The sequence below is a fragment of the Apis laboriosa genome, unplaced genomic scaffold (assembly GCF_014066325.1).
Source record: "Apis laboriosa isolate Shangri-la unplaced genomic scaffold, ASM1406632v1 scaffold25_cov139, whole genome shotgun sequence".
In the NCBI taxonomy this organism is placed as follows: Eukaryota; Metazoa; Arthropoda; class Insecta; order Hymenoptera; family Apidae; genus Apis; species Apis laboriosa.
Window position 1 is genome coordinate 2,926,562 of NW_025222552.1, and position 27,788 is coordinate 2,954,349.

The following is a 27,788-nucleotide window of genomic DNA, read 5'->3' on the forward strand; positions in this document are numbered from 1 at the left end:
TTTTATATAAATTAATAGAAAAATAAAAAATATAAAAATACATAATTAGGTAAATATGATGTAAATATGATAACATTACACTGATATCATTTTTATAAATTTAATTCATCAAATAAGAATATAAAACAAAAAATAAAAAAACAAGAATATAAAGAAGAAAACACAGTAAAGAAAACACAGTTATTGAATATTTATTATCAAATAACAATTTATTTTATAAAAATATAATACTACAAAAAAATTATAACTAATTATAAATAAATATGAAATATAATATAAAATGAAAAATAAATTAATTAATTAATATAATATTTTTCTGTAATATTTCAAAATATTTCAAAATAATACCACAACAATTATTAAAATTACAGAAATTCAAGCTTTAAAAAATGATTGAATTACTAACGAATTTGAATATGACAAGTGCAGAATAGAAAATGAAAGTACAAAATTAAGAGAATTGTAAAATTGTAAAATATAATGAATAAAATGAATCAAATTAAGGATTTAAATAAAAAATTTCAAGAAAAAATTTCATCCAAACACAAATCTTACTTTATTTAAAATATAAGAACTATCAAATATATATATGTAAGTCAATACATTGGTCATATTAAATATAACAATTTTATTAAAAATTTATTTTAATATTCTTATTAAGTGCATATAATCAAAATAATTTTCATAATTTTTAACAAAAATAATTTAATAAAATATATTATTAAAAATAAAATTAAATAATAGACATTAATTATAAAAATTATTGAAATAATAGACAAATTTTTTAAATTTTTAAAAAACTTTTAATAAAAATCTTTTTCAAGAATTATTCAACTATAATTCAAAGTTAAAAACAAAAAATATAAAACATAAAATTAATATTATATTTGATCTCTCTCTCTCTCTCTTTTTCTCAAATTTTCTTTTTTATTTTTTCAAAACTTTATATCAAGTTTTATATGTATATATTTATTTCGTATTTTTGCACTTTTTTTTTTTAGTCTCTTTTATTTAATACGTGATATCGAAGAAAAATAACATAATTATCACCATAATGATAATTATCATTGTAAATGATCTATAAATTGTAATGTGAAGTATATGTAATGTGAGTGCACAAAACTGACAAGATAGCTCATAGATAACATTCATAATAAAATCGTGCATTATTTATGTTAAGTTAATATAATAAGTTAATGTAAGTTATATTACATATATTACATATATTAATTTAAGAATGAAAGAATCAGATATAATAAATGGTTACAAAATTTTCTTAGGTAAAAATAAATAGAATTAAAGATAATTGATTAATATAATCATTTCTTCTAAAATCTCAACTAACATTAAATAATATGGTTATTGAATTTATTTCAAAAAGAATACAATAATTTCAAAAATTTATTGCATATTCAGGGATAAAAAACAATTAATTTTCCTGAGATATGAAGTTTTTAAAAAATTCACATAATGTTATATATATATTTTTTTTTTCACGTTAAGATTTAATGATGTTTAGTATTTTTATTATATATAAATATTTATTCACATAATTTACATTATTTTACATAATATATATATATATATATATATATATATATATATATATATATATTTTGGTGAATCGATTTTAGAAAGCATACAAAAACTGATACAAAAATTATCAATTAATGTCAAAATCAATTAAAATTTACTTATTAAGTTATAAATAATTGAAGTTTGCAATTAGATGAAATAAGACGAAAAAAAAATAAGATCATCTGTCTTTATCATATCGCTATCACTCTATTCTCACTTCATTTAATGCAAATTTAAATTGTTTATAATTTAATAAATAACTATATAATTTAATAAATAAACTTTAATCAATATTTTTGTCTTTGTTTACATTAAAATCATGAATTCCATCTTTTAAACAAATTTATTTATACATAAACTATTTGTTCAAAATATAACTATTTAACAAATATATTAATATATATTTTTTATACACGCGTGCATGTATATATATATATATATATATATATATATATATATACCGATAAATGAAAAATCTACAAAAAAAATTAATTGTGCAAATGTTTCTAAATAGAATGAAAAAGTTTACAAAGCTTGCGATGTTGCTATGCTTTATAGCCGACTTTAATGTAAACAAGATATAACAAGATATATTACGGTAACATTGTATCATGTTTCGAGTAACGTAGCATCATCTCATGTTATTTGATATTTCGAGCACATAGAATTTTTAAATTAAAAAATCTACGAAAATAATCATGTCACAAATAATTGTGATCTCTTATTATCATATTTTATAAACATATATAAATTTATATATATTTATTTAGAATATTGAAGATTTTAATTGTTTATACATAAACTATTTGTTCAAAATATATTTAACATAAAAATTTTATTATCCATTAAAATTTTAATATGCATTAAATATTAAAAAAAATTCATAATTTATATTATTTTTTATTAACTATTATTTAATTAATAATCTGTACTCAAATATAATTTGTAAATTCAGTAATACAAACAAGAAGATAAAAATTAGACAATTGATTATATTATCGATATTCCAAACAATAATATTCTTTAATTTTTATAAAGATTATAAAGAAGAAAATATAATTTCTTATAAAATTGATAAAGTTTAATTAATTTACATTATATACGTACGTATGTATGTATATATATATATATCAATATTATTCTCTTTCTTTTTGAATTCGTTTAAAATAAAAATTTAAGTTTTTACAAATCGTAATCATACATACAAATATATATTTTAATAAATAATATCAACATTTTTTTTAACTATTTTTCTTTTTTATAATAATATAACAAGAAAAATATCTGTTTTAAATAACTTATAAGAAAAATAAAGTATAAAATATATTATAAAAAAAAAAATATAAAAATGTAAAATATATATATATAAATATTAAAAATACAATTTAACCAACTTTCTATTTAAGGATTATTCTATTCTCTTATGATTTTTTTAGTGCAATAATACATATATATTTTATTATATTTTATTATTATTATATATTTTTATAATATTTAATATATAATAATATTTTATTATTATATATTTTATATTATTATAATTCATTTAATTTTAATATTATATTATAATTTATAAAATTATTATATAATATATATTAACATTTATATAATATTAAATATAATATTTATAATAATATTATTAATAAATATTAATATTTATTAATATTATTAATATTAATATTAAATAAAAATATTTTCATAATTTTTTCTTAATTTATTGTTTTGTATTAATTTATTTTTTTTTAATTGTATGAAAAATTATTTTTTTAAAAGATAAATAATAAAAAAATATATATTCATTGATTAGAAAATTAATATAAATATTTACAATGTAAATAAATAATTACTTTTATTTATTTTTATTTAATTTTTAATTTGCAAATTTATTATTAAAAAACAAAAAACATTAACTTTAGAAAAGAGAATATAACACATAATATTCAATATCAATCTAAAGATTTAATTTTTTAATTCTTGAAAAATCTTTGATGAAAAAAAAAAAAGAAAAAAAAAGTAAACAAAATATAAAGATTTATTTCTGTTTTGAATAATGAATCATAAACACCGAAAATTTCTGACATAAATTATTTGAACTTTACATTTTAACAGCATATTATCATATGCAAAATGATGTTCCAAATGCATTTTAAATTTTGAAGAAAAAATAGAAATATATAAATATCTAAACTAGTTTTCTGACTTAAGAAAATTCAGAAGGTGTAAATGACAACATTAAATGTGTAATTTTACAGAAATTTTGTATGAAATATATTATGTTATACATAAATATAAATATTGTAAACATTAAGAAATTTATAAAAAATTCATTATTTTTTCTAAAATAAGATAAAAATCAAACAAATTCGATAATAATATACAGGAGAAAATAATAATACTTGATATATTTGAATATTTTATGTAATTAAAAGAAAAAAATGTATATTTTATATACTTTATATTAGATGGTATTCTCTAAAATAAACATTTTAAATCTTAAATTTGTATAAAGAAGAAATTAGAGGAAAAAATTTAAACTCATGCTAATTTTAATCAAGGAAAATAATCGAATATTTGATATATTTTTTATTTTTTTCTTCAATAAGTCAGCAATGATTTAAAACAAACAAGTCTTTCAATTAGCTAATATTGGTGTATTATATAATATTTATATTATTATTATATATTATTATTATATATATAATATTTAATTCTAAAATAAATAAAAAATGGATAGAAAAAAACAATTAAATAAAAATGAAATTGATTGGATTTTATTGTTGGGATTGAAAAATTATACTGTCACAAAAACCGCAAAATTATTAGAGGCCATATCATTATAATCTTTTAAAAAATTAAAAAATTTAAGGAATGAAAAAAAAAAAGAATAACAAATATCTCATGCTGGAAAACAGAATACGATATACAACTATTATTGCTTCTAATTTTAAGTTTGTAAGAAAAGTTTGAAGAAACAAAAATTTCAAAAAATGTAAAGAATGTGCATCATATTTTGCAACAGATCAAATTTATTAGATACAAAAAATTATAACAATTATAATAAATCTTCTTTAAATAAAAAATATTTAAGAAGTCCATTTAAAATTTGCACAGAATTATGTTTTTTAGAAAAAGAAATGGAAAAGTATGATTTTCAGCGATGAAAAAAAATTCAATTTGAATCCGATGTGAAATTTTTATTTTCACGATTTAAGGAAAAAAGAAGTGTGTTTAATAAATAGAAAATGGCAGAGTTATATTATATGAATTGGTACAGAATATCACAATATAAAATATAAAATTAAAATAAATTTTTTATGTTTGTCAAATAAAATAAAATTTTTATGTTTTTATAATAACGAAATAAATAACGAAAAATTTATAAATTAATAAATAAACAAGTAAACAATATAAATAGTACGTAATTCGCATACAAACTTTTCTTTATTTCTGACCTTATATTTGAAGATTATGATCATACATATGAATGAATTTATCTTAATAACATAGAAACATATTCTATATTGCATTTAAAAAACTGAAAGTGACTTTTGTTTTTCAAAAATTTAAAGAAATATAAAATTAATTGAAAATTAATAACATAAAAAATTACATTATTATATAATTTATGGAAAATAAAAAAACTTTTCTCTCCTTAATTATAATTTTTTTTCATCTATTTACAAGAAAAATGCTGATTAATAAATCTTTGAACATCTTCTATATGTATATAGGAAACTAGGAAAATTGATATATAGAGAAATTTGATACATTTTTATTATATATTATCTATATAATAATTAACAATAATATTAATAAATAATATTAACAATAAAAAAGGAATATATGCTTCATATATATATATATATATATATATATATATATATATATATATATTCTTTATGTTCGATTATAATTGTTTTAATTTTATTAATCTAAAACTATTTTATTAAAAAATATAAATTTTCATGCTGGAAAATATAAATTTTTACTTTATTTACGTAAAATTTTTATAACTATATTGATTTTTTATTTAATAGATGAAATATTATTAATTTTATATGGAAAAACACTTAATATTATATATATGTATCAACTCTTGTTGCTTTCCGTTTAAGATTAAATATTGTTAAAATTATAGTTTTAAAATTCTATATTTGGACAAATATAAGATTTCAAGCGAAGTTTAATATATTATACTAAAATAATTTAATTTATGTAATTTGTAATCTATAATATTATTCAATAAACAATCATGATGGAAATTTATATTTTAATAAATACCTATTATTTAAACAGAAGTCTGAAAATTTTCAAATAAATTCATCTAAAAATATTCAAAATTTTTAATAAAAATAATCCAAGAATAACGGTTAAAAATAGAAAATTGATAAAAATGATATTATTTAAATATATAATTAAATGTAAAAATAACAAACTTTTTCAAATTTCATAACATCACAAATATTTATAAATGAAAAAAAATTATTTGCAGAATATTTATTTATATTTAATTTCAAATCTTAATTATGGTCTTTATTATATTATATATATGTATTAATATTAATATTAAGAATTTTAAAAATAACACAGATATTGAGAGGCGTAGATGAAAATGAAGATGCAGTTTTTATTTATTACAATTTTTTATATTTACATTCGAAATAAATAAACATTGGATTCAATATCAAATGTATTTCATGTAGTATTATATACAATATATTATAAGAATTTAAACAAAAATATTTCATTGTAAAATTTGTACATAATAAATGAATTTTGTTTAATATCTCATAATTACAACAATTATATATCAATTCTTATATAATAGAACAAGTGAAATATTTTTTATTATTTACGAAATAATATTTTTAAAAAAATTTGTTTAAATTTAAAAAATTTATATTATAAAATATTATGTTTTTTTTAAATAGAACGTCGAATATAAATATAAAAAACAATCATTAAAATATTATTTATTTTTTTTTATATAATCTTTTTTTTAAAAATGCATCAACCATATTTTCTTTCATTAAAATTTTTTTGTATTAATTATACGAAACTATTGATACTAATAATAGCTTTTATTAATTTCATTATTTTTTTTTTCTTAATTATATCATCATCATAGTAATTACATTTTATTATTTCTTTCGTACTTTTATTATAATTTTTAATAATCTCAAATGAAAAATTTTGTTTTTGCCAATATAAATATTTTTCCTATAAAATTTGGAAAAATTGAGAAATCCTGTATATTTGATAATTAAAATAAGTATAAATAAAAAAAAATACAAGATAAAGATGCAAATTATATAATTTTCCTATTAATTATTTCAAGAAATCTTTTTAAGATTTTAGAAAAAATTTATTTTTTTGATTATTGAATAGATTATTATAAAAACATGTATTTTTTTTTGTGATGTATTTTATAAAAAAAAGATATAATTTACTAAAATTAAAATTTTTTTGCTGGTGAAAAATATATTTATTATTTAATTATTTAAAAAATAATTATGTTGTGTAATATCGGATGTGAAAATGATTAAAAAATATTTCTATATTTTCTCATAATATCAAGAGAGTTTTATTAAAATGTATATATATGTTATTAAAAATGTAAATATATAAAATTTAATATTTCAATTTCCAATATACCTTATTTAAATCACAAATGATGTTAAGAAATAAATCAATCATACAATATATTTTTGTTCAAAAAATTCTTAAAACTCTAAAATTTTATTACTATTTTTATATCAATCAAATTCCTATCAGAATATAAAAATTGATTGTAGTTTATATATATATAAATTGATAATAGTTTATTCTAGAAATCAATATAAATTAATATAAATTATAATAAATCCTGTAACGAATCGAGTAGACAATACACATCTTAAAATAATATAAATCTATGAAACAATTATTTAAGACTATTTTTTTTATGTAACAATAAATATTAAGGACAAAAAACTAGAACTTATGAAGCAGCCAGATTGTTTGAATTTTATTTTCAATAACATTTTCAACAGTTTAAGTTTTAGTAATTTACGAACGGATATAGTTCCCTCACATTTTCAATTTTCCATAGTTGAAATTAAGATATAACAATTCACAAGTTAGAATTTGAGTCAAATTCGTGATGGATTACCATAGAAATAGTTGCAAGGATCTAACTCCTGCGATATTTCGGTCATTCTTGAAAACTGCTCTTCAACGCAATCATTGGTTCTTTTCAATTTCCTTTTAATTTGCACTTTCGCAGAAGTTAATGATTGAAGAAATAAAATTCGAAATTTTCCAAATCAACAATTAAATACAATTTAATTCACATAGAGTTCAGATCAAATTAGTTAATTGAAATAAAATTTAAATTAGATTATAGTTAGAATTCAGATACAATGCAGATTAGAGTATAATAAAATCAGATAAAATTCAGTCAATCATCAATCAACAAACAGAGTCAATCACTATTAGTTCAACTCAAGGCTCACAATACAAACAAAATTGTAATCTTATAATTATAGATGGTCCTTCAAGAGATAGCATTCATTTTAAGCTCCTCCCTTTGTACTCAATCATACTTAAGTAGACTTTAAGAATAAAAAAAGTAGATCCAATTACAAATCATCATCATTTCATGAATACAACTTTTAACAAAAATTATTGCTTATTCATTATTGATTAATTCATTAATTTTAATAAATATATATTTTTGACTGGAATATATATGTTTTGAAAAGGAAAATGAACTAATTTTCAAATTAATTATTAATTAATTAAAGAATAATCTTCACCAATTTTGATAAAATTTAAATATGTTGTCAAAATCAAGATTTTGAACAACTTTTTCCTATATATATATAGTTGCTGTTTGGCCTTAGTTAAGTTTATAAGTTGAAATATTTTAATAATTTATAAAAATTATTATTACTATTACATTGAATTTTGTTTATATATGTATTTATGACAATATATATATATATATCAATTTAAAGATTTTTTTATATTTATTCTAAAAAAGGTTTATATGAATATCAAATATCAATAAATATAAATATAAATATCAATAAAAAAAACTGACTCACGCAATTTTGATGAAATTTATGGCAAAGATTAGATTTTTCTCAATAAAATATTTAATACATATTTTTTTTTATTGACTAATATCCAGTTTGAAATAAAATCAGCTTTCAAAATTGAGAATTGAAAACATTTTTGGAAAAGATTAAAAATATGATCTTAAAAATACTGAAAATAAGATCTAAGCTCTTTTTAATTAAACGATTAATTATACGAAATAATTATATATAATATTTCTATCAAGCATAGACTCATGAACTATTTTTTATCCAATATATTTATATAATAATTTTTTCAGTTGATAACAAATTTTTCTTTATAATTCTAACTAAATTCTTTAATTTCTTTCTTTTTTTTAAGATTCCGAAAAATTAAAAAATTATAAAAAAAAATTTGTTTAAACATTATAAAACATTTAAATTATTTACAATATTATAAAACATACTCTATATCTGTCAATTTTAAAGTGTGATAAAGAATTGACGCTAATTAAAAACTGCAAAATTTTAAAGTTCTGAAAAAAGAAATAAAAAAAAAATATAAAATACAAATAATTAATGTTAAACAAAGATTTTAAAATAAAAGAATGCGGATTTGATTGGCTATTTCTAATTAAATCTATATAAATACGCGTTTTAGCGTGATCAAAAGTGTTAGTATTATAAATAAAGCAATATATTATAATATTATAATATAGCAATATAATGAAGGACATCGTAATCTTCTCGTACCATTCCTTCTTTAGAATACTCTATCCTATTTTATCAATAATCTATCCTATTTTAAATGCATTATCTTAATTAAAAAATTTAATTGGATTTTTGAATTTTGTTCTTTGAATTTTGTTCCAAATAAATAAATAAACTGATCCGATTAACTGATAGCTTAATAAAATGAAATAATAAAAAATAAATGAAATTTTAATAATTACTTCATGATCATCATTTATGAATAAAAAATATAAAATCATATATAATATAATATAAAATATAATATTATAAAATATATATGTATTTGTATATATATATTATATATTATAAAATATATATGTATATATGAATATAAAATATTTTTCTAGTCAATATGCCAATCAAAGTTTGGGTTATGAATATTTTGATAAAAAGTTTAGATGATATGATCTATTTTTATATTTTGTCTATGATGAGTTAAATGATACACATTTTAAATAATAAATGTGTACTATTTCATGAAAATATGAAGTATTTTAGATTTTTAACATTATAATACAGAAGTAAAATATAATAAATAAGAAAAAAACAAAGAAAAAATGTCATATAAATATAGGTTCTTTAATTTTAAATATAATTCTTTATTAAAAAGGTACAATAAAAATATAAAATATTAATTTTTCCATCAATATACATAGAAAATACAAATTAATATAATAATAATAATTCCAAATATATTTTATATTATTTGTGTTATATAAGAAAAATTCTTGTATAACATGATAACGCGAATTCGTACAACATAAAATATGTATTCCATAACCGCGTTATACAAAAATCATTAATATAAATGATGATCTAAAGAGCGGAAAATCAATTTTTTTTTATTGTCAAAAATTATATACATAGAATACAAGAATCTTACATCATAATCATATTTTCATTATTTTTAAATCATGAATGTAAGTATGTCCAACACGTTTTTCAATAAATAAGTCTTACAAAATATTTTTTAAATATTCTATGTAAAAATTTTAATAACATATTTCAGAAATAATCTTTTCATATATATTAAATATTATAAAATATATTATATTATATATATTATATATTATATATAATATATATTATATATATATTAAATATATAAAATGAAAAATATAAAACAATATTAAAACATTGTTGTGATATATAACTTCTATTATTAATTACTAAAAAGAATTACTAAAAAGAAAATTTCTGATAAATTAAGATATAAGCTTTAAGCTTTGATTTTATACACATGCACGCATTTCTCATTTTAATTAAAATGAAATACTTAAGAATTCAAATAAATATAAAAAGTTGCAATTTTTTAAATAAATAGAGTTTATAAATGAAAATTTTGTTTTTTTTATTTTATTTAATTTTGTTTATTTTATTTTATTTTATTTTATTTTTTTATAAAAACATAATTTGTAGATATGTAACAATTTAAATTTCTATAAATTTTTTTTAGTAAGAGAATACAAATATTCATATTTACAGAATTAATCCATAAAAAATAATTTGTTTATAAAATAAGTAGCTATTTACAAATATGATTTATATAAACAATTAATAATATGTTTCTTGAAATTAAATTTGTCAATTAATGAGAATTAATATATATATTATAATATATATATATATTACATATATATATATATATGTGTGTGTATAATATATATAAATATTATATATATATATAAATATTTATAAAAATATTTAAACATTAACTTTAACAATATTTATATTTTTCTTAATTATAGAAAAAATGAATTTAAACTTTCTTTCGATAAAATATTTATTGTACTTTACAAAATATGATTTAGTTAATTTGGTATATAATAAAATAATATTAAAAATTAAATAAAATCACAATTATTTTTTCCATTGTAAAAATATTCAGACACTTTAAAAATGTATAGTCAAATAACTAAAATAGTAATTTATTATAATATTATTTTTATAAAAATTAAATATTGATTTTAATATCTTCTTAATTTTATAATATATTTTGGGCAATGTAAAATATTAAAAATTATTTTTTGTTAATAATTTATTTTATTATTATTTTATTTTATTTTTATTTTAAATCAATTTGTTATTTTTTCTTTAGTAATATATTATGATTTTTTATCTACTTTATAATTCAATTATATGAAAATATTCATATCATACAACAACTTATTCGTTATTTTAATTTAACAATTTAAATTTGCAATATTTGTGAAATACAATAAATACTTTAGAGAAAAATAAAATTTAATTCATTTCTTCTATAATTAATAAAGATATTAATTAAGTTATTAAAGTTAAGTTTTGATGATTATATAAAATTATTATGATAATAATATTAAATTAATATAAAATATTTTATAACTTATGCTAAATTTTATTATATCTATTTTGTATTTCTCAGTGTTAACAATATTTTTTTAAAAAATCAAAATTTTTTAAAATTTAATTTAAATTTAAATAAAATTTTAATATAAATTTAAATAATTTAATATAAAAAATTTATAATATTTTTAACTTTATTATATATATACATATTATATATATACAACATATTATATATATAATATATACAAATGATCTCTCCTATTAATATTAAATTACATCATTTTTATTCTATATTTTTTAAATGATTTATTGAATATTTAATAAAAATTATATTTTATAAAAAATTAATTTAATTTATATTTTCTAAAAAAAAAAATATACATAATCAATAATATATAATTGTACATATTAGAAATAATATTTAAACACAATTTTCAAAAAAATTAACTCTAAAAGTTATTTCAAAAATTTAACATAAATTCATTATTATTAATTTGAAATTATAATTAAAATTTACGAAATGCAAATGAAATAAAATTATTTTCATTAAATTAAATCTCTTAGAATTATATTTAATTATAGTTAATTATATTAACTATATTTAATCGATTATATTCCATGATATAATTTTCGTATAAATATTTTTGTATAAGTATTCAAATATCAAATAAGAATTTTTCTATTTATATAAGCAAAAGTTTGAATGAAAAATCGAACAATAATTTTTGTATTTTATTATTTTCTCTTTATTCAATCTAATCTTCTGCAAGTTATTATTCACTTCATAACATTTTATAGAAATATTTAAATATAATGTTTAAATATAAGCAACATTTATTAATAACATTTCTGATAATGTCAAATTTAAAAATTATAATCTAAAAAATATAGGAAATTATAGTAAATCCAAATATTAAATTCTAAAATATAAGGGATGCAATAAGTTCTGTACTCGTATTATTTCGATGTAAATGCGAAAACATGAATATTGTTGCATTAATAATTAACTCATTTTGACATTATAATATATAGTGAGATTATTCAAAATAAAAACTAATCACCATGCCACCAATTTGATTGATCTAAAAATTTAAACAAATAAATAAATTGAAGTTAATTAACATTTTAGTCAGAAAAAACTAAAAGATTATTAAATTAATCTTTATATGATTTATAACAATAATAAATATATGTATATGCTTCATGAAGAAATTTAAACTTAATGATTAAACAATCTGATAAACTAATGATTAAAAATTCCTCATTCCTCCATATTTCTTTATATTTTATGGCTTGCATCTATTATCATTTTAAAACAGTGCTATCAACTTCTCAATCTTAAGAAAAAATTAAATACATATTTAATTACTACATATATACAGAAAAAAAAGAAGATAAATATAAAATAAAATTATTATATTACAATATATTTTAATATTAAGTTTAATATTATGTGTTTAAAATGAAAATGTAATAAAAAGTATTAATAATAAAAATTGAATTTTATTTTAGGATATCTAAAATTTTAAATTATTGTTTATAGATTTCTTAAATTTTGATATGTAAAATCAAATAATAACTTAATTGGAATAAATTCATTAAAAAATTATGTGTATATAAATTTTCTTGTTTTAATATTTCTTATGTCATAACATTATATGAAACTTTTATTTAATTTAATTAAATAAAAACATTCTTATATTATTTAAATTATCTTTTGATTAAACAATTACATGACGCTTTAAATCACAAAATGGAAAATTTTGCCTTAAAAATACTTTAAATATGGATGTAACTTTTGAATATTTAAATTTAATATCGACAAATAAAATTAATATTTTTAACAATTCATTAAAAACTTGAAAAAAAAAAATAAAAAAAAATCCATAATGCTTCGAATTCAGTTAATATAAAAAATCGAAAAGCTAAACATTACAATAATTAAATATGTTGAATAATTAAATTTATAACAGATTATTATTTATATGAATAGATACAAACCTTTTGTAAGCAATTATACAAGATTAAAAAAAGTTAAAAAAATATCGGTAAGAAGAAAGCACCTACACTGCCTAAAATGGAGAGACGCGAAAGATGTGTTGATGCTGTTAGCATGCCACACAGCTTCTACAACTTACATTGTTATGTGGTCACAAGAAGAGCCAGTTACAAAGACAAAACCAGACGTCGTTCTTGATTACAACATTCACAAAGTAGGGATGAACAGGTGACTGCTTTATTATCCTGAAATAGTGGAAAATAGTTTTCTTTCACCTATTTATAATTAGCACTATAATCGTTGCATTATTTCGAGAAACTAGGGATATAAATGAAAAAAAGAATGAACTCATATAATTAAATTGAGAAGTAGCTTCGAATAAAGATAATTAATTCTTTCATTTGAAACGTACATAAACTTTTAGAAAATAAAATAAAATGATTTTTATTTTTATATGTGTATATATACACACATACACAATACGCACACGCACGTAAATTCGATATTAATCCGAACTGCGAAATGATCCAATTGATTAAAATTTATCTATTTTTCTTTACTCAATTAATATTATTATCAATCAGTAAATCAATAGAGTCATTTGTTGAAGAGATTGTTGAAATACCTATTTATCAAAAGATTTCAAGATTGTATATAGCGAAAGACTTAAGGATATACACAAATTGAAGAATAGATACATTCCGAAGATGACTATCAATTTCGAAAGAATTCAAACCCAACTTTTATTTACAATGTGCATAAACATCAACAAAAAGCTGGAAAATGGAAAACCATCCTAAGAAATTGACTATTAATATATGTTTTTGCAAATCTTTATATTATTTGATTATATATCTGATTGTTTTAAAGAATCAAATACATAGTAGCTATATTATAAATAAATTGAAATATATTTTCTTTCAATATATATAATTTTAAGAAAGATATTTTTATCTCATATATCTAAATAAATAAAACATTTCTATTTATTTATAATGTTAAAATATCTATTAAGGACGTGAAATCATCAGAAAAATAATATTACGAAAATTACTTGATACATTATTATACATTAATATTATTATATATTGATGCAATATTAATAATATATAAATATATATATATTTATATATTTATATATATATATATATATATATATATATGTTAATATTCTTTGGAGGATCAATTTTAGGAGTCAAAATAAATATAAAATTTGATATATAAAAATATTGGTCGATATTTATTTATTAATTTAAGCTATTATAAATAATTTAAATTTACGTTAAATGAAACAAGGCGGGAACAATATGCAACAGCAATGCAATGAAGACAGAGAAATCTCATTTTTTCCCGTTTCACTTCGATTAATATAAATATCAATCTCTTTATACCAAATAACATCAGTTTTATAATATCACTTTTTTGATAGTTTCAATATCTTAAATATTCGTTGCAAATTAAAGGAAACATTTTTTATATTAATTTAACTTATCTTTATATACTATATTATATCTTTCATTCATAAATCAGTCTTAACATTTATTTGATCTACATATCATTTATATGATCTACATATTTTCTTGTAATTGTAATATTTTATTAGCTCTATAATAATATATTAGCTCTATAAATATCAGATAAATATAAATTACTAATATATGGCTGATATAATAAAAATCACAGTGTTTGAAAAAGAATTAGTAATGTAATAATAAAAATAAAAAAAAGTTTTTCATATGAATATAAAACACAATATATATACAAGTTGGTTTAAATCGAATTTTATAAAAAATTACACTATAATATATAATATAATATAATATACTATAATATAATATTATTACACTATAATATATAATATAATAATTTTCTTAATAATTTAAATATTATACCGTTCAAATGATATAAAATCTGACGTACAATAAGACAAGGCAGTAAACATAAACCTAAAATGTTTATTTATTGTAGCTGTAGCTATTAATTGCCAATCTAATATTATTTTTCGATCAAATACTATTATTTTATGATTGTTACAATAGTTTTTAAAATTGAATAACATTTTTAAAATTGAACCAAATTTTTGATTTGAATTTTTGATTTTTGATTTTTGATTTTTGATATTTCCAATTAATGAAATTTAGAGATAGAAGATACAGAAGAATAGTTTCTAAATCTAAAATTTTTGTTTCGGATATTTTTTAGCAATATTATTAAAAAAAAATTGGGTATAATTAAATTTTGCCTGCAATTGAATTCAGAATTAATATAATAAAACTAATACAATCACTCTATAAATTGTCAATTTATTATTTAGTTACCGATTGAAATTTAAAGAAAGAGAAACTGAGCCCAAGATATAAAATTTTCAATTACTTATTAATTTCTTAATTAGATATTAAATAAATAAGATATTGGTAAAAAAATTTTATTATATATATATATATATATATATTTTATTAAATTTTATTATATATTATATATTCTATATTATATATTGTGCATTGAAAACTGCATATTCAGATATTATTAAACATTGAATGCTGCTTATCCAGATGTTACTAATACAACAAATATTTTTTTTATTATTTGTAAAAGTCATTATGTAAGAATTGATCTAGCTAACGACTGTAATATCTATGGCTTTAATCTCTTTAATATCCTATCTGAAATCCACAAAAAATCTTATCATTCGTTCTCAAGAAATTAAATAGATTTGATTTACAAATATAACAAATACGATATCAAATACGCGAAGAAATAGAAAAAAATCAATTTAATAAAGAAATATAATAATTGTTGTTATTTTAGAATAAAAAAGATCACATAATAAATTAACATCACACATTGAAAGCTTCATTATAAACTTTATTATTTTCTTTGCTATTCTGATCAATTACAATTTTTTCATAAGTATATCTAAAACATGCATTAGTAAATATGATCTTATGCAAAAATATAAAATCACTTTTGTCCTACTCATGCATCGATCACGTGCATTTGTTTATGTCTATTAACTCATTTTGTTGAACAAACATAATTATATAAAAAATATAATAACATAATCATATGAAAAAATAAAAGAGAGATATCTATTTTATCTTATAATTCTCAATGAAACAAATAAAAAACGCTTAATCAAAATGTTTAAAAATATTTTAATTCTAAAATCAATTCTATAAAACATTTTTGAATTATTTTTTAATGAAAAATTTTATAAAAAATATTTATAGAAATATACGATAATATTATAAATTTCTTCGCATATCTATAATTATATATGTAATAGACAAATAAAAGAATTTATCTTTGCAGAAGCATTTAAAATCTTTATCTTATTCATTGATAATAGTCGTATGATAATAAATATATATAATACAAAACATGAAACATAAAAAGAATATTTGAAAATATATAATTGTATGCATAAAATGCATAAATATAATCTGTCTTATTATATATTATTATATATATTAATCTTGTTTTAACATATATAAACATAAAGGATATATTGAATACTTTTATAAATACAAAACAAATTTCAGTATTTCACATTTCAAAATTTATTTTAAAAATTATTTTAAAAATTATATTATTAAATATATAGTTAAACATTTTAATCTTAATATCTGAGAAATTTTACATTTTTTTTTAACACTCTATAAACGTAATCTTTAAATAATCTTTAAATAAAACAAAACATATTTTAATTTTTAATATTTTTTTTCATATATATTTTTTATACAAAACTTAAATAAACATAATTAGAAATTACATTTGTGAATTATATATTATAATATTTATTTCTATTTACTTAACTTAGATTAGTTTATTTTCACTGAATTTGTGATAAAATCGCTTTTTTATTTCATTCATTTATTGTGAATAAATGTTTCAAAATTTATCGTAAAAATACATAGTTATAATTATTTTACAATTGATAGAAATTATTCTAAATAATAGAAGGATTATAATTTAAATTAAAATTCTCAAATAAATATAATATTTTTTTTTAAAAACGTATTTTTAAATGAAAAAAAAAATTCAATTATTAAAAATATTTATTTCTTGAAAGGGAAAACTTCGTAACTTTTATATAAATACTTTTAAATAATTAGATTATCTTTTACATAATTTTTATAATAAATTAATTATCTTTTATTGAAATATTAAATATTCTTTTAAAAAAAATAAATAATCAATTATTCTATATATAATTTTTATTAGATTGAAATAATTAATTTGTTTTATTTAAAATATTATTACATTATACATATCATATAAAATATACAATATAAATAAACAAATAATGATTTTAAATAATTAAAAAAAATTTATTTTAATAAAATATATTATAAATAAAATGTTTTTTAGAATGTAATTTTAATTTTAATAATTTAATTTTTTTAATTTTTCTATTATATTACATAATTTAGAATTTATTCACGATGTCATATTTTCTTTAAAAATACAAAATATAATTGAATAATGTTAATTTGCAATTATATATAGATTTTTTTTATGTTCAATTATGATAAGAAGACTAAAAAAAAAACAAGAATATATGATATCCATAAAAATTCATAAAAAATTTCGAATAAAAAAACAAAATATAAAGATATATTACCTTCTGATTCGTATCTTTACAATTAATAAATAATGTAAATAAAGACGCAATTGAAAAATTTACAAATTTTAATATGTATTTCAAAAATATTTAATTTTTCCAATGTGATAATTATTTATAAAAAATTATTTATAAAAATATGTTTATAAAATATATTTATAAAAATATATCTTATTATGATTTTAATTATACATATTACATATTATATTAACATTTCATTATATCTTTCTGTAAATAATACAACGTAAAAAAAATTGAAATGTGATAAAATATTTTAAAAAATTAATGTTCCTAATCATCGATATTGTTCAAAGATCAAATATATGATATTTTCTTAAAATTTTTTAATAAAAAATTTTAAATATTAAAATATTAAAATTAATCAATTTTATTTTATATAATCACATTTTTTTTTTATATATCAAATTCGATATTATATTTTTATAAAAATTTATTAAAATATTTTTAAAAAGATTTATCATGAAATTCACTTGAATTTAAAACATTATTAAATTTGAAACTTTGAAACCCAAAATGTTTATTTCTTTTCTAAACAATATTTTAAGAATATAATATATATATGTTAAAAACAAAAGTTTCAAATAAATTTTAAATGGAATTTTTCAAAATGATCATTGCTATTATCATCATTAACATTAGTTATCTTTTTGACTTATAAAAAATTAAACTTTTATATTTTATATATTCTTATATATATTTTTAAATTTTTATATATATATCTACATAAACTATTGCAATAAATTGATTGTATCTAATGTATCAAATGTTTGTAATTGTATCAAAATGAATCTAAATTCAATTAAATTTATTATTGATTATATAAAAATAAATTCATATTATCATAATATTATTATATTATAGTTAAAAAATAGAAATTTTCTTAATTTTAAAGAGTTTCAAAATTATGAATATCTTTATTCTAAAATGTTTAAAAATAAAAATAATACTTTTATGAATTATTTTTGTGAATTATACAAAATTAAAATATATCTATAAAAATATTTAAACAGCATATATAATATAAAATAATAATATAAATAAAAAAATTCTATAAATAATAAAAATGAATAGAATCAATGTAGATTTTAAAAAAATTAAAATCAAATTGTTTTACATCAGATGCAAACTTTTATATTTGTATTTAATATTATATATTTATATATTTATATAAATATATATAATAAATATATATTTTATTTATTTTATATATTTATATAACTTTTTATTTATTATATTTATAAATATTATATATTAGATTTTTATATTTATTATATTATAAATATTATATATTAGATTTTTATATTTATTACATTATAAATGATGATAAAATAGTTATATTTTATTATATATAATAAATTAATAAATTAATCTATATTAATTTTTATAACCATATAATATAAATATTAGAAAAATTGTAATTTCAGATATCAAATATTAAAGAATTGTTTTTATACTTTTCTTATTCGATTAATTCGATTTACTCCAGAAATGAATCTTCCATTTTAGTTAATATTTTTTACTGTAAATAAAAAATTATTCAAATAGTTTCTTTTCTATTCAACAAAAGAGAAAAAATTCAAACACGTTTGTTAGATACAAGTAATTTAACTTTCTAGCTTTACTATTTTTTGTGTCAATTCTGTAATATAAAAATGTTATATTTATATTCAACAATATATATTATTTCATATATCTATTTATTATTTTATTTATTAAATGTTTATATACATGTGTGTGTGTGTGTGTGTGTGTGTGTTCAATTCTAATATTATCAAATTGAATCATTAAATAAGAAATTTATAAATTCATTGTAAATTTTGTTTTATTTTTCATATAATATTCTAAGAATGATAAAATCAACGAATAATGAATCATAATTGTAGAAGAAACATCAAATGTAAATAATTATGTTTATTTTATTTAAATTTAACGAAATATAAAATGATTTTTGAAAAAATTAAATATAATTTGACTATTAATTTAAAAAATATAAAAATATATAATAAAATATATTTTGCAGAGATCAATGTTCGAATATAAAAAATTGTTATTAAATATAATATATAATAAAATAAACTATTAATACGATTTAAATAATAAATATTATAAATATAAATAATTCGCAAAATCAGCGCATGCGCAATATTGTAGAAAAGTTGAAAATCACATTCTAATAAATATTCTTTCTAATAAAGAATTTTTTACAGAAGCTCTTGATTATAAAATATAATTAATGATCTTTAAAGAAAGTATATTTAATTGTTGATAAATTGTTAAAAATATCGTTTAAAATGGCTAAGAATACATTTGGCTTACCGCTAATACGCCTCATGGCGGCTCACGACACGGCTCGTATCCAAAAACCGATGAGCTGGTCAATTCAGTAAGATATGTAAATCTTCCTGTTCGCTATAAACACCATGCCACATGTACAAACACCGGTCATCACCTACGCCATGCACACATCGATTCTGGAACGTGAAGTTCCCGCGCCATTGCTCACTGATGAGGCTTTTCTCGAACAAAGAAGATAACCTGGTCCTTCGACACGTCTTTTACCTGTTACGTTAACACGAAAAAGTAAAAAGTTACTTCGAAAGAAAATGACATACTGTTAACTGTGATTACAAAGTTTTTTATCTACTTATACAATGAGTACACTAAGAACGCGATAATTTAAACGTACGAACGAAATTAAGAACAACGGCCAAACAGGGTATAAACTACACCATCACGATTTCTCACGTAGCACTGTCGTATTATAGTATCCAATGCCACCACTAGAGTGCTCGAGTAATCGGTGATAAATCTCCTCCTTGTATGGATTTAGGTCTTGCATTGAAAAGTTTGTAGCTTTTTAAATTCATTATTCTATCTCTTTATTGTTTTTGTTTATTTTTATTAAATTTAATATTAAAACATTAAACTTTAAATCATATTAAAAAGTTTTAAAATATAACAAATAAAATATAATATTTATTTTGTATGTTTAAAATACAAAAACTTTGATTATAATTAAATATTAGTTTATTATTAGTTCTACATATATATCTATTTTTTAATTAAATTATATTATATATACTATTTTAAATAAATTTTATATTACTATATCCACTATTTTAAATTATACTAATTTAACTAAATAAAATTTAAAATATATCTATTGTTATTATCATCATTAATAATATTAATAAAAATAATTTTAAGAAATGAACAATAAAATTTTCAAGTTTAAATTAAAATAAAAATAAAGTTTTTATTAATTAATTAATTTTTAAAAATTTATTTTATTATTAATTGTATAGAAAATATATAATGTCAAAACACATAATATATAAAATATATAAATCAAAATAAATGATCCTGAATTCACGATATTAAAAATTATGAATATAAAAATTTAAATAGATTAATTTTCTAAAATAAAAATATTATTATATATAAATTGCTTTATATAATTTCAGAAATATTTGATTATAATAATTTATTTTTCAAATTTTATTTGTAGGATTTATTATTTTTATTATTATTTTTATTTATTCATAGAAATTAACGAAATAAATTAATAAACTTCTAGCATATAAGTTTCTAGCATACTTAATTATCATTCAAAGATCAAGAATTAAAATTATTAAAATTAAATTAATAAAAAATTATATACATATTTTTTAAGTTTAAATTATATATATATATTTCTTTAAGTTTTTCTATTAGATAAATTTTTATTTTATTTTAATATCGTTTTAATCGTTTCTTATGTTTTTTACATGTTTTATATCTGTAGATGTATTAAAACACATAATTAAATATATATTAAATACATAATTAGATCACATATTTAATATAATTAAAATAAAAAAGATATTAAACGATTCAAAATCAATTTTTTTTCAAAAAAAGAAAATAATATAAATGTAATTTATAAATATTTCTTTATTTATTTTTTTAAATATCTCGTAATTATATTTTTAAATGTTTAATTTTCTTTTTGTTCGTCATAAAATTTATAAAAATTATTATGCGGTATACATATGTATAAATGTTACGTATAAATTACGTAACATATTTGCAATAATTTTGCATATTTTCAATAATAAATAATTGTATTCGATACAATTGTCTAAACATTTTACTTTAAGAAAAATTTCAAAATTTAAATGAATTTTTAAATAACTTAAGATTTATTTTTAATGAATTATAAAAGATATTGAATTTATAAACTTTATATTTAAATTTTATATTTAACATTTCATAAATAAATGTATGTTTTAGTGCTAACAATTATTTTCTTATTATAGTATATAAAATAACAACATATAAATATTTGATATTTAACAATTGTTACATCTATATATTTTTCTAATCGAAAGTAATTATATTATATGTATTAATTTAGATTTTATATTTATTTAAATTTATTATAATCTAATAATATTATAATCTATTTAATATATTTAATATAATTTAATATATTACATATATTATAATAATTTAATATATTTACATTACATTACATTATAATATTTTTTTATTTTATTATTTTATTTTTATTTCTTTTATTTCTTTTCTTTTATTAAAATAAATATAAATTTATTTTTATTATATTATTTCATATTATATATATATTATACATATTTATTATATTTATTATATTTATTTATATTATTTACATTATTTGTATATATTATATTAATTATTTAAATTATTGTAAAATAAACAATATAAGGCAATATTAAAAAGTTATTGAATCTAAATAGTTTAAAATTAATCATTAAAATGTTAATTATTAATTATTGAAATAATATATTCTTTTTAATTAGAATTAAGAATTTTAATCATTTAAAATTTTTTTTAATTTCTCCTTATATGCTTAAATACATTTGAATAACTTGAATACACTATGATATCTATTTTATTTTAAAAAGATGAAATAAATATATAAGTTTAATATAAAGTAATGAATCGTAAATAATTAAGTTATTTTAAAACTATAAATATAAAATTCTTTAAAAACAAGAATTATGAAAAATATTGTTTATTATATCATCTAAAGTTAAATAACAAATATTTAACTTCATCATCTTTCATTATATTTTAATATATTATACTCAATATAATAACATATATAAAATAACAGAAAAAAATAAAAAAAAAAGATAAAAAATAATTTAAAATTTTTTAAATTTTAAATTTAAATTATAAGAAATTTGTAATCTTTTTCTTTTCTATATTTGAATTTTTATTTATTAATTTAATATGATAATATGTTTTTATATCATTTCAAAACAATATAAAAAAAAAATAGAACCAGCAAATATATTTTATAATAATATCATTGTCTAAAGTAAATAAGACAATGAGCAGTCAATATATATTATGATATTATTGGCAAAGTACTACATAGTAGGTTTTACAATAAGTATTGTCGAAACTGGTAATAGGTTGACGCTGTATAGGGTTACCATGACAACAAACTATAGGCTTTTTCAATCTCTTCTCTTCTAGTAGCCTTTATATTTTTCTCCTTCTTTATATTCTTTTTTTCGTTCTCGTTTCCGTCTCCTTTCTTTTTTTTTTTTTCTTCTACATATTTATTATTTTCAATATTCATTTATCGCTATATGATTTCCGTCATATAATTTCAATTAAAAGTTTGTTCTCATAATTCTCATTTTTAATATATTTATCATTTAAGAAATTTTGTTTTTAATTGTATATAAGATCTTTATTCACATTTTGATTATTTCGTTTTTATTTATTCTTATACATTTGTTTTTTTTTTTATTTACTTCAAAAAATTTATATTTTCAAAATTTATTAAAATTATCATAATATGAGAACATACATAATAAATTTATTTCATTCATAAGAATAACTTGATATAAAAATACAAATGAATCGAATTCCATGTAAAATAAATAAAATATGAAACATAGAAATATCATTTAGATTTACATTTGAATAGATTTTCGTTTTTTATATATTTTTTATTTTCCTTTCTTTTAGTTCTATTTTTTTTTCTACTTTTTTAAATTTTTTTAAATTAACTTTTAATATTAATTTTAATTAATTTGTTTTTTTATAATTATTTTTGCATATGTATTTTTATTCGTTGAAAATTAATTATTTATGTTCTATTTAATAAAAAGTAAAACATATGTAATTCATATCATCTTATAAATATAATTGTGTATATATATATATATATATACATATAAATATCATGCAATATATATAAATTTTTAAAAAGATAAAAGGAATATCGAAACTATATTGTTACACATTAATTTTATCTATAATTGAATAATATCAGTCATAAATAATAATTTACTTCTTTAATGTGATATACAGTAACTTCTTTATACTAATATAAAGAATATTTATATATATTTACTATTTAAAAAAAAACATTTATAGTAAATATTCTTAAAAAATGTTAGCTTTCATATATAGTGCATATATGAATATATTATATATATTTATATCATATTATATGAATTATAATATTATATATGATATTTTTCCATTTTAACATGGTTAATGAAAAAAATAAATAAATATAAATAAATAAAAATTTTTATTTTTATTTATAAAATTTTGTTTTGTTTATTGCATTGTTAATCAATACAAAAAAAAGAGCTAATATAGTTCGATGTTTATTACAAACAGTTTTTTAATATCCATAGGATTAATTTTTTATAATATTTAGTTTATAAAACTGGAATGATAAATCAATATGAAAAAGATATAATATAAAAGCTTTACATACTATTCATACGCATATTATTTTTTAAAAAATTCTTTTTGTAAAATATTATGATATATTTAACTGTACAAATATAAAATAAGAAATAATAAAAGAAAATTATCACTTTGGTTAATATAAACTTTTTGCATAACATTTAAAAATCTTATAACTAAAAATCACAATATAATTGGCCTGCAAAATAAAAATTTTAAGCATATTTCATAATAAGCTATTAATAATCCAATTGATAATATATAATATATATTTAAATATCTATTGATAATTTCAGTCTGTAATTAATACATTAAAATTAAATAATTGCATATCTACTAAACAGGAATAATAAAATGCTTAAAAGTTTAACTCTTTTAATTTTTAAATATTTTAATTTAATTGCTAAAATTTTGGATATTGGAATTTAATTGCTACACATTTCTAAATTGTGTATACAGATCTTATTATGATATGGAGGAATCAAACATTTACGTACATTATTATATATCATATTTCATATATGTTATACATTCATATTATAAGAGAAAAGAGGAAGATTATATAATATAAGGGAAAGTAAATGCTACCGTTTCTTTTTCATGCCTTTACGATATCCTTTACCAAACCACCCAGGATTTTTAGCAGCTATTGGAGGATCTGCATGAATTACTAATGTTTTTGTATCTTTTATTTGCTTACTTTCTGTTCCTATTAAAGTAGAATTGTCTGTTTCTCGTTGATAATAAAGACAAGTAAGAGATCCTTCATTTTCCATGCAGAAAGTACATGTAGGTTTAGGTTTTGGCACATCTGAAGTTATATTTGGTACTTGTACAAATGGATAATAAAAAAGTGGTGTTAGTTGAGGACACATATACATTGGTGGAAATGGTAATCCCATAGATAAAAACGGTAATGCAGTAAAAAATGGTGCTGAATAAGCAGACATTGATTCAGTTACTCTTTTGGGTGAAATGCATTCTTTTTCTTTTGTTGAAGATGATATATCTTCATGAAAATTATCATCAATTTGATTTAATTCTTTATGAACAATATTAGTTGGCTCTTCCAAACAAGGTTGACTTGTTGTATGTTGTTCACTATTTCTAAGTCGTACAGCATGAAAAAAGATAGGATCCTTGGCACGATTATATTGCGGTATTTCCAATCCAAGGTGAGTCATAATCCTTTTCATAACTTCATCGCATTTTCCATTTATTTTTAAAACTGCATTTTCATCCTTTGGAGTCCATTGTAAATTTACAATATACAATGACGGACGTTTATGGATTGGTCTATCCATTTGCCACAACCATGGATATTTCTTCAAAACTTTTAAACTAGAACCTAAGCATAATATAACATCTGCTTGTTTTGCTGCTCTTGTTGCGCCATTCCAATTAATTGGCCAAGGAAGATTGCCTCTTTCACCAAAATGAACAATAGAATCTTGTAAAACAGAATTACATCTATGGCATAATCTTCCAGTACCATGAGAATATCGAGCTGTTTTTTCAGTAACATCAAATAATCTCCAATATTCTCTATATGGTTTACATATTCTACAAACTTCTACATACATATTCCCATGAACTTCAGATAAAAGTGTACGAGGTATTCCACTACGCAAATGAAGTCCATCACAATTTTGAGAAACTATATGTTTTAAAACTCTTGCCTTATATAAAGCATAAAGAGCCATATGTGTCAATGTTGGTTCTGCTTGGCTAAGATCATGATTTCTGTAAATATATAAATTTTAATTAATTATATTTTAATGTTATTCAATTAATTTTGATATTACCCAATATCTTTTCCTTGTTGTAAACGAGTCCAAACACCATTTGTTCCTCTATAATCAGGAATAGAAGCAGCTGTACTAATACCAGCACCAGTATAAACAGCAAGTGATGTTGCTCTGCTAATTGCTGCAGCCAATCTCATACATTTTTCTTCCAAAAGTTCTGGTGCATCTTCTATTTCTTCTAATCTTGCTTTAACTCTATGTCTTTTTTCTTGTCTAAAACAATAATAAATTTTTTGTGAAGTATATATATATATATATATATAATATATTATATATAATATATATATATATATTTATATAAAGAAATATATTTGTATATGTAACTTAATTCTCAAAACTTATATTGTATTATATAATAACGTTACCAATAATTAATATTAATATAATTATAAAATAATATTAATATATTCATAAGTGTACAATTAATGATTTCCAAAATGGCTATACCTTAAATTAACCTCTTTTACTACATCACTGCAAGATATAAGTATTTCTGTTTCCTCTGCGGTTCTGTTTGTTTCAGATTTTTGTAAAATCGCTGCTACCTAAAAAAAGATAAAAATATAATTAAACTCATAGTTGTTTATGATGCGTCAAAGATAATGCCGGGAAATAAATAAAAAAAAAATTACTATTGATCAATTATGATCAAATAAAATATATTAAAAATTATAAATGTACCTTTTTAAAAGTTGCAATACGTTCGTCTTTTACTTTAAAAGCTTTAAGAGCAGCAGAACGCCTCCTTGACAGAAACTTTTCATTGTTAGTCTCCTCCATCTTTAATCAAACCGACTAAACTGCAGCATAACACTATATAAAATATACATATTTATCTAAAATAATATTATCTATCAATCTAAAATAAATGTTATATT

The 27,788-nt window shown here is 17.1% G+C and overlaps 2 protein-coding genes across 5 annotated transcripts in view; both read right to left on the bottom strand.

Moving 5' to 3' along the window:
- LOC122713573 (caskin-1) overlaps window positions 1-21,085 on the bottom strand; it is a 90,223-nt gene extending 69,138 nt beyond the window's left edge. The window contains exons 1-2 of one of the 4 annotated variants that reach the window (XM_043934152.1): window positions 21,048-21,085; window positions 20,678-20,920 (exon numbers count right to left, since the gene is read on the bottom strand). In XM_043934152.1, the coding sequence (XP_043790087.1) occupies window positions 20,678-20,693 (16 nt within the window). In that variant the 5' untranslated portion in view covers window positions 20,694-20,920; window positions 21,048-21,085. Of the gene's footprint in view, window positions 1-13,855; window positions 13,962-20,677 lie in introns of all 4 variants that reach the window. The other 3 variants (XM_043934154.1, XM_043934153.1, XM_043934151.1) reach the window with 3 other exon arrangements.
- A 4,342-nt stretch (window positions 21,086-25,427) lies between these two features.
- On the bottom strand, window positions 25,428-27,770 carry LOC122713600 (NAD-dependent protein deacetylase sirtuin-7). Its single transcript, XM_043934199.1, has 4 exons — window positions 27,592-27,770; window positions 27,358-27,455; window positions 26,908-27,123; window positions 25,428-26,845 (listed from the first exon to the last, which is right to left on the bottom strand). The coding sequence occupies exons 1-4, from the start codon at window positions 27,688-27,690 to the stop codon at window positions 25,687-25,689; spliced, it is 1,572 nt and encodes a 523-aa protein (XP_043790134.1). The 5' UTR covers window positions 27,691-27,770; the 3' UTR covers window positions 25,428-25,686.
- Window positions 27,771-27,788: the final 18 nt, after the last annotated feature.